Consider the following 9,326-nt stretch of genomic DNA (forward strand, 5'->3'; position numbering starts at 1 on the left):
TTCGCTGCAGGTGTGCCAGCCTTGTGGTGGGAACGGCACACGAGCTGTTAGAGAAGAAACGCTGCAGGTTCTTTAACGAAAATCATTAAGCAGTGTCTCGTACATTTAGCCAGTGTTTTTTCCTTTTTTTGAAATATGACCGAAGTATTGAGGAAAAACACATTTTGTTACAAACCACTATAATTGCCTGCCATAGTAGGATTAGTTTTTGTTTTTAATTAAAGAAGAGAATGCCAAAGGTAGTTTAGAAAATTTATTTTAGAGCTTTTAAAAATACACTTTTGTCCTGAGAGAATGCAATTAGCTTAAGAATTGCTTAATAAAAATTAAACGTATCATGCAAAAAAAAAAAAAAAAAGCATTTAATTATTGTTCTTTGAACACATGAAGGCGACCACTGGAGTTGCCACCCACTAAGATGTTCTTACTGGGATGAACAACATTAATGGAGCACACCGAGCCCAAGCAATCAATGTTATAAAAAGAGTGCAACAATTTTCCAGTATCTTGGTAGACTTCGATCTGTCTCGGCCGCGCCATGCTGCCCACCACAAAGCAGTCTTCTTGCTTAGGGTCCCAAATCGCTCTGAACCTAGTTAACCAGCGTCCTGTGTTATTGTTATGCCTTCAGAGAAACAAATAGGAAGAGAGAGAAATATTCTTACTGAATTCATCATTTACATCATAATTGCTCCCACCCATCTCCCCTGCCTCCTAGACCAGCACCACTTTCAAACACTGCATGGATCTATTCAGGGGATCACTGTCCTGTGACGGGTGGGATGTGACAAAGAAACATAAGGGAGAAAGAGAAACCAAAGGATACTTTGACATGAATGATTATTTGTCAGAGTAGTTAGACTTACTGCTGCACATTGTAGGGAAAATTGGGTAACAATGCAGCAACCGTGTCGATAAACTGCAAATTAAAAGTTTTCAGGCCAGTCGCTGACCAGTGCCCTAGTGAGGCAAGCCTGACAATTCTCCCTTCTGGAGAACAAACCTATTCTGCAAGTGTTGAGACTACGCAGGAACACGTTCCTCACCATTAAGAAGTAACCTTTGATATTAAAACCCAAAACAACAAATAAAGCAACAACAAAAAATGCATAATGCAAAAGCATTCTGAAACAAAATGTTTCGGAAGGCACAAAAAGGTGTGCTCCCGGTACACAGGAGACATTACAGCTTTCCTGCAGCCTTCACCGACTCAGAGCAGGCTGAGTCCCAGCCGTGCCTTACAAACAAAGCCACCGCAGGCAGCCTCGAGGACCAGGGCAAGTTCTCAGGCCAGGAGAGCTCCGCGGCTGTGCCCCTGCTAAGTGCAGCGTGCTGCAGCCTCTCGCTGTCACTCCCACAGCTGCTGCTGAGGGCCAACTCTTCAGCCCCATGCATTCAGCTTACCGGACAGTGCTGAGAACTGCAATGGTAGATGATAGAGAGCTGGTGTCGTAGACCCTTTAAAATGAAATATTGCGTTAATAAGAGGTACGTGTTAAAAAAGGCAGCCCCTTCCTCATAAAGCACTTTGCACACATCAAGACAAGACCCGACAAGACTGGAATACGGCAGCAAAGAACACGGCTGCCCAGCTGGGGTACGAGCACCCACATCCCCGCTGCGATTTTCAAATACTTTTAAAATAGATTTGCTTTTAGCTAGAATTGAATTTACCCCCTGTAAATCTTTAGGATCCCCAGCACCCAGGTGCAAGTTCAACAAACTGCTGAGTGAAGACTTGCAGCACCTGTAGATTTTCCTATTCATTGTTAAATATTCTTCAGGAAAATAAAAAATTAACAAAAATTAAAAATTGTGCAGCATTAAAAATGCCTACACAAGAAAACCAAATCAATGCAGGATGCTCTCAATGACAGTTAATGAAGGCAGGAAACAACAAACTCTATCAGTTGGTATTTTCCATATAGTTCACTCTTTCCCACACAGCCTTACCTCAGTTTATCATCAGCACACACTGTCACGACTCTGTTGCCAGTTACAGGTGAGAAGTACGCAGAAGCAACACTTTTTGTGTGTCCATTAAGAGTGCTCACAGGCTTGTTCCCATCAGACTTCAGGTACCGAACATCATAAATACGAACATCCCTGTAACACACCAGGTGGCAGGTAAATAAACAGAGCTTTTATTTTCCATTTACCAAAAAAGGCTCAAAAGACTGCCACACGTTTCACATGAACCGTGTTTAAAACTTTACTTCAGCAGTGCCTATCAACAACCACAACAGCGAGTGGCTCTGCGGGACTTTGTGAGCACCAAAACCACTCCAAACAAACAGCACAGTTAAACACCTCTCCACCGGGATCTCTCAGAAAACAAACAAACAAAAAACCAGACTATGCACTGAGACTAAGAACCTGCCTCCCTCCCCGGCAGCTGGTCCTGCTCTCCAAACCTGCCACTTACAGCTGATGTCAAACACCGATGCAAACGGAACATTTCATATACACAATAACTGCAGTTCACTTTGAGCTACATACACTGAGCCAGCAGCAACGAAATACTGTTTATTCACTGGGTGAACATGGACTGTCCTCGTTATTTTGAAGCCAATGTTAGCAGAAAGCTCTAAAGATGTTCCTGGGGTCCGTCTGTCCACGACAGCGACACTGCCATTCCAGTATCCTACTATTGCAGTGGAGGCGTTATCTTCCAAAAAATCAAAGGAGGATAAGTCTTCTTCACTTCTGCATATCTGCAGATAGAAAAGGTCAAATGAAACTGAAATTATTCAAGTAAATACACATTCACAATACCCAAAACACTGTGGGCATTTTTGCTTTTTAAATATACTAAAAATACTGAAGACAACTACCTCATTTGATGACTCCAACCTTCGCTATCCACTTAGGCAACCTTTCTGTTAACCTAGTATCCTTATTACAGCGTATGTAATTAGCCATCCAAACCCGTCTGACAAGAGCATGTTGTGAATTCTCTGTTAAAACTCTTACAAGACCCTATCGCCTCTGTGTTCCCGTAATCCAACAACCGTTATCTTGAGCGAGGACTAATGAGCACGCTCCTTTCTCCAGTGCTGCAGAAACCTTTTCATCATGTGCGGACATGTGAATTAGGCTTCCTGTAATTTGGGAAATGAGTCAGAGACAAGTGAGGGAGTGCTCACCTCATCAAAGATTGCCCTAGTAACGTCACCGCATCGTAGAACATCGTGGCTTAGGGACAGCAAATGAGCAGGGTTGGATGGAGAAAAGTGCATGCAGTTGACTGAGTAGTTGTGAGGAGTGAAGACATGTGCTCCTTCTTCACCCTTACAGTCCTGAAAAACACAAGCGAGTCGATGGACACATACAGATGATTATTTCCATCCATTCATTCTTTCTGTTAATTGCCACAACTTTCAGAGTCAAGTCTCTTTTTCAAACGCTGTCTTCCCTGAATAGCTACATGGAGGAGGCAGCAGGAGCTTGGTGAGGGGAGGCACAGTGCAGGCAGCAAGGCAGCCAGGCTGCTCTGGGGCACAGCTTGCCCAGGCTAATGTCTCACTGGGACCGAGGGAGTTTCAGCTTAGCAAGGAATAAGGAACTGTCTTCACGTGCACTTTCAGCACACTGCTGACAAGCTTGGGCCTCCCTCCAGTACCATTTTCACCACTATACAAGTGATTTAACTCAAAAGAGCACCAAGTTACCACTGAACCCCTTGCTGAGTATGCTGATACATGCATATGCTTTTAACAGCAGAACACAGACACACTGGGTTGCTTACAGCTCAGGCTAAATTACATTCAGCCAAATTGAATGTAAAGCATCATCTCCTGTATCTTCTCTTCAAACCTTGGTATCCTTCCAGCTCTGATAATTTAAAAGAAACCAAGCGCTCATTTTGGAACAAGTCATTCCACAAAGACTACTCCCAGCTTGGTAAAGTCCAACTCCCTTCATGAAGGGAAAAAAAAAAAAGGGAAATCAAGAGGGAAGACAGTAAGACAGTAATTTTAACATTTCTAGGCTTCCACATGAAATGTCTTTGCAAGGCCACGAAGAACGCCTGTGGCATTCAGAAAACTCAACCAGATCATGCTTCTCAATAGGAAGCAGCAGCAGCTCTGCAGTCTCAGCTTTCTATGCTGCACTTTAAACGTCTTTACAATTGAGTCGAGTCTCAAAGCTGAAGCTAGTCAATCAATTTCCTGAAGCTGTCAAAGTTGAAATGACTCAAGAGAAACTCCACAGAAAAGGTTAATAGCATTGCAAACAACGCAAAGAAAATCTGTATGTGTGCAAACGTCAAGCAGCTGGTTTAGATGATGTGGGATCAGAGAAGAGGGTGGGAGGGAGGCTAGAAAGGTGTAAGTCACAGGCACAAAGATTCTTGCTGCAGGAGTAATTAAGGCAATTCAAAATCCATAATGAGGCTATCTGCAAAGCCCTCAGCAGTTTTCAAATTCCCAAATGCTAAGCTATTTTTCACAGGCAATGTACATAAATATGTGTCAGCATATACTGGTACTTTTGTTTCTGCTAACTGGAAACACAGCAACTCTCTGCATCTACCCAAAATTTATATAAAAACCCAAATACTTGAACATCCATCTACCCTCGCTCTCCAAAACCTATTTATGGTATTGCTAACAGAGTACTGTAACTAGATCCCAAATCTTTCAACTGTAAATTGTAATTTTAACCCTCACTGGGTTTCAGCTGGTGATCCATTTTCTTCCTCTCTCTCCTCCCTAAAATTGCCAGTTTCTTCCCATTAAACCAGGGCTTGCGAAGGACCAGACCTTTTGAGCAACTCTAGTGAGCCTGAAATTAACAGACACCCTGGTGTTATCTGCAAAAAATGAGTACAAAACACCTTTGCAAGCCAAGAAAAGGACACTCCAGCCTGTGCCCCACCCGCCCCCATCCTGCCACAAACACTTCTGCCAGGCGAGGAGCACGCAGAGGACTTACGACGTTCCAGAGGCCGATTTGCCCGTACTTGTCCCCAGCTGCCACAAAGATGAGGCTTTCAGAAGGATGGATGGCCACAGAACATACTCGGTTTTGCACAACCTTCCTGACATTATCTTCGCTGAGGACCATACTGTTTAGGCTGTTTTGATATCTAGAGAATATCATTACAATATGAGTTATGAAAGAGAAGAACAAACTAGACATGATCTAGTTTTTAGCTGCTCCCTTCAGATTACCTCTTCATGTCACACATGTGCTTTTCTGTATCATTGGGTTTCGTCTGCAAATTGAAAGGAAAAGAAATTATAATATCAGAATTAGACTACTTCAAACTCAAGTTAATTTATGTAATCTAAATATCATTAATTATAGCTAGTAATACCTCGCTTATTTTCATCCATGTAGCCAGTAATTCCTCTGTCAATTTGCTGTTCTCCACCTGATTTTCTGGAACCATTGGCAGAGGTCCGGCTGGAACCTGAGGCTGTGGAATGACATTAGCAATTTTCGTAACTCAGATCAACTAAAACTATGAATAAAGTGATTTTTTATTTTCTGCACACCAGATATTCTGAGAACACATCCACTCTAACACAAGAAACAAACGTTAAAAAAAGATTTTACCTCGAGGATTTACCTCGTCATTGACACTAACGCACCTTCCCGAATGTCTGAAGGTTTTTGCAATAAGCTTAGCAAAGGCAAGCGTTATGAATTAACTTCACTAGCACTGTTTTTCTAACACTTCTAAGCATATGCACAGGCTTCTGTAACCCATCCCCATCTTACATATTCCTCCTCTGCCTCTGGCTGGGTAGGCACCTCCAGCACTGAGGGCTCTACTCTTTGCAGGCGCATAGACCTTCGTCGTACTGTTTCCTCTTCTGCCTTCTTAGGCTTAGGTCTACAACAAGTAAAACATTTCAAAAATTACACAGTTAGATAACGTGAGCCCTCAGCATTTAAGTAAAACACTACGGAATAGGTTCTTATCTGCAGCTCTGACACCTCAATGTTCTGACCGACTTTAGGAGCACTGCGATTACTTTCTCTTTCAGCGATTGCAACAACAAAAAGACCAGTTAGCAATGCATATATACTGATGACATGTTTCCCTTGTAATACATCCTGCCACTGCTGCTTTTCTTCCCCATCCTCATTTATAATTCATCCTTCCACTCATTATCTAGCCACCTTTTTCTCTCCTTTCCTTGCTTATCTTACTCTCTATTTTGTATTTCAGCTCATTTTTCGGCTTTGCCTAACATTGCTTTGGCACTGCCAAATGTCTTTTCTTTAACAATTGCTTAGCCTATCCCTTCCATCTGTTTCTCCCCCCAAACCCTTTCTTTCCCATGCCCTTTCCTATTATTTGTTCTCATCATTTAACATTTCTTTCTTTAGCCATCATGCAGAAAAATCACAAGTAGAAAAAAAAAAATTACCTTAATACAAATATCACAAAAATAGCACGTTCTGTAATTTGATGAAAAGGGCATTCATACTAGCATTTTCTTTCCATAGGATGGCAGAGGAGAGCCACTACCTTGGAGCTACCTATTTACAAATTCATACAGCTCAGGATAATCAGTTATGCAGATTCAGCTTTGGAGAGTGACTCATCATTAGCTCTCCCTCTTGCTGGTATCTGCTATGTGCAGGTGGTAGCACTAAAACAGTTAAAACTCAATGAAGGAACATTGGTATGAGTCTCATACACGGTTGTTTTACCTTTTAGTGACATTAGATTGTCGTCTAGTTGCAATTTTTTGAAGTCTTGCAGCTGACTTAAAAAGAAAAAATAAAAGATTAAAAATATATCTAACAAGCATAAAAGGCCAACCTGTATAAAGGCTGCAGTAAACTATATTGTAATTGCTTATAACAACAACAAAAAGGAACTTTTAAATATCAGATTGTGTTTTTTCTGCTTTGCACTGGTCTTCTACGTACCCTCAAGAATTCCCCTGTTTCACCCTAGCTGATGGCTCTGGCCTTTGCCCTGCCGGCAGCGCTGTGGCTGCAGGCAGACGTGCCTTTGCTGACCTCTCTGAGGGTAACTGGGAAGAGTCATTTTTACTCAAGCTGCAGTCTTGGTGGTAAGGAAGGAGCCTCGCTGCCTCCCAGACAGGCCCAGCCACAGCTGTGTGCTCGGCTGCCCCTGGGCCAGTGCTCAGCTGGCCCTGCTGGGATTTTGCTCACCCAGCTTTCCGTGGGGTCACCTAACGGCCTCCCCTCCTTGGAGGGAGCTAACTAACAACATGAGTGCTAATGTTTAATCCAGTCAGGGCAGTGCTGATGCCCTCTCCTGATGCCCCTGTCACTATCAGGGCAGGGTTTCCCAACGCGGGGCAGCAGGCTGCTTCCTGGGGCACAAGTGCCCTTACGGGAGGGAGCACGGTGGCTGACACTGGGTAGGATCTATACTAACCTCGTGCAGCTTTAAGGCAGCGAAGAATTTTGCATTTTCTGTAATGTTCTTTAGTCTTTTCCTTTCATAAGCTGATAGCTGTTGGTATCCATCCTACAAAAAGAAAAGTGAGACAGACCTCAGCACAGTTACACGGCACGCCAGAGCTGGCCCAGGCTTCTGGGCTCTGAGTCTCTAGTGATTGTCTGGATTGTCCAGAGCTGGTTTGATGCACGTTTAAACAAATAAAAGGCCCACGAACCACCGGGGTGATCCCCTATCAGTGCTGGTCTATAGAGGTAGTAGCACACATTACAGCACCGACTGCTAGCATCAGTCCTGCGAGAGGGGCCAGCTCATCAGAACCTTGCTACAACTGAACCAAAGCTGGTGCAAAACAAATAGCAACTTACAGCTTGGCAATACGGCAAATGTGGCACCTAAACAGAACACAGCTTTGTTCGTTTCCATCTTTGAGAGAAAAAGGCGGCCAGGACAAGTTGAAATGGTGATTTTAACACGAATGAGCACTGACAAAACCGTCGTATCTCATCTCTGTACCCAGCCACCGCGTTCCCCAGGAGCTGGTTATGACCCTCGGGAAGGCGCTGGTGGTTTTGGCAGCGGCTCGTGCAGCTCTGCGGCCCCTCAGCCGTTCCCAAGGGGTAAAACGCGCTCTGCCGAGGCCCAAGGAGGCCAAAACGCCCCCAGCCTCGCCTTCCCAGCCCCCCTCCGCTCACCTGCGCCTCTCCCCCGCCGTCGCTGCCGTCGCTCTCCGCGTCCCAGCCGCCGTCCGAGCCGCTGCCATGAGGGGAGGCGGCGGCGGTGGGGGCCGGGCCGGGCGGGCTGCCGGGGGGCGTCCCGGGGGGCTCGGCGCGGAGCCTCTTGCCCGCCGCCTCCCCCTCAGCGTCGTCGTAGGCGCCCAGCAGCCGCTTCTGAGGCATCCTGCGGCCCGCCACAGAGAGCGGCGTGAGCAGCACCCTCAGCTGCCGGCCCGGCTCCGCTCGGCGCCCGCCCTGCTCCGGGCCTCGCCTCAGCTCCGCGCCGCCGCTCGGGGTGCGCTCCTGAGGGGATGAACGGGGAGCGGTGAGCGGGGGCCCATCCTCCATCATCACCACCACTACCACCACCCCTAACGGCACCCACACGGCCACGGACCTGCTCCCGCTGCTGGCTGAGAGGCGACAGCTCCTCGGGAACGGCCTCGCTGGGCTCCGACAGCGCCATGGCGGGGCCGGGCTGAGGCGGGGGCCGCCCCTCACGGAGCGGGGGGCGGGAGGCGGGAAGCGGCGCTTCCCGCCTCCCGCCCCCCGCTCCGTGAGGGGCGGCCCCGGTGACTTGAAGGAGTTTCGGGGGTCTGAGGAAGCGAAGAGCCCAAGGGGAGTTTGTGGAAGCCTTACAGTACCTAAAAGTGGCTTTAGAAATAAAAAAAATAAAAACGGAGAGCGACTTTTTAGTCATGTAATGATAGGACAAGGGGGTGGGTTAAAAAAGAGAGATTTAGGTGAGGGGTTTGGAGGAAATGCTTCGCTCATGGGGTGGTGAAGAATTTCCCTCAGGTTGCCCTGAGAGGTTGTGGATGGCCCATCCCTAGAAGGGTTCAAGGCTAAGTGGAATGGGTAACCTGGTATATTCGGTGGTGGCCCTGTCACACAGGAATGAGATGATGTTTAAGGTGACAGGACGAGGGGGAATGGGCTAAAGTTGTGCCAGGGGAGTTTTAGGCTGGATGTTAGGAAGAACTTCTTTACCAAAAGGGTTGTTAGGCACTGGAACAGGCTGCCCAGGGAGGTGGTGGAGTCACCGTCCCTGGAAGTCTTCAAAAGACGTTTAGATGTAGAGCTTAGGGATATGGTTTAGTGGGACTGTTAGCGTTAGGTCAGAGGTTGGACTCGATGTTCTTGAGGTCTCTTCCAACCTAGAAATTCTGTAATTCTGTAACCTGAGCTATTCAGTGATTCAGAATCCACACAGG

General features: G+C 46.3%; 1 protein-coding gene across 1 annotated transcript; it reads right to left on the minus strand.

Annotated features, from left to right (window-relative positions):
* Positions 1–238: 238 nt before the first annotated feature.
* Positions 239–8,636, minus strand: WDR76 (WD repeat domain 76). The gene is made up of 13 exons (XM_038185145.2): positions 8,510–8,636; positions 8,092–8,415; positions 7,373–7,465; positions 6,673–6,728; positions 5,731–5,845; positions 5,324–5,425; positions 5,178–5,221; positions 4,939–5,092; positions 3,147–3,299; positions 2,500–2,714; positions 1,954–2,106; positions 1,405–1,458; positions 239–625 (listed from the first exon to the last, which is right to left on the minus strand). The coding sequence occupies exons 1-13, from the start codon at positions 8,576–8,578 to the stop codon at positions 367–369; spliced, it is 1,791 nt and encodes a 596-aa protein (XP_038041073.2). The 5' UTR covers positions 8,579–8,636; the 3' UTR covers positions 239–366.
* Positions 8,637–9,326: the final 690 nt, after the last annotated feature.

Source organism: Anas platyrhynchos, chromosome 11 (assembly GCF_047663525.1).
Source record: "Anas platyrhynchos isolate ZD024472 breed Pekin duck chromosome 11, IASCAAS_PekinDuck_T2T, whole genome shotgun sequence".
NCBI classification, from domain to species: domain Eukaryota; kingdom Metazoa; phylum Chordata; class Aves; order Anseriformes; family Anatidae; genus Anas; species Anas platyrhynchos.

Excerpts from the sequence above, each read along its gene's own strand:
- WDR76 (XM_038185145.2), bottom strand. The coding sequence starts at position 8,578 with ATGGCGCTGTCGGAGCCCAGCGAGGCCGTTCCCGAGGAGCTGTCGCCT. Across the intron at positions 5,846-6,672 it reads CAATCTAATGTCACTAAAAG|ACCTAAGCCTAAGAAGGCAG; the intron begins GTAAAACAACCG and ends TACTTGTTGTAG. Across the intron at positions 5,426-5,730 it reads CAGAGGCAGAGGAGGAATAT|CCTCAGGTTCCAGCCGGACC; the intron begins GTAAGATGGGGA and ends GTCATTCCACAG.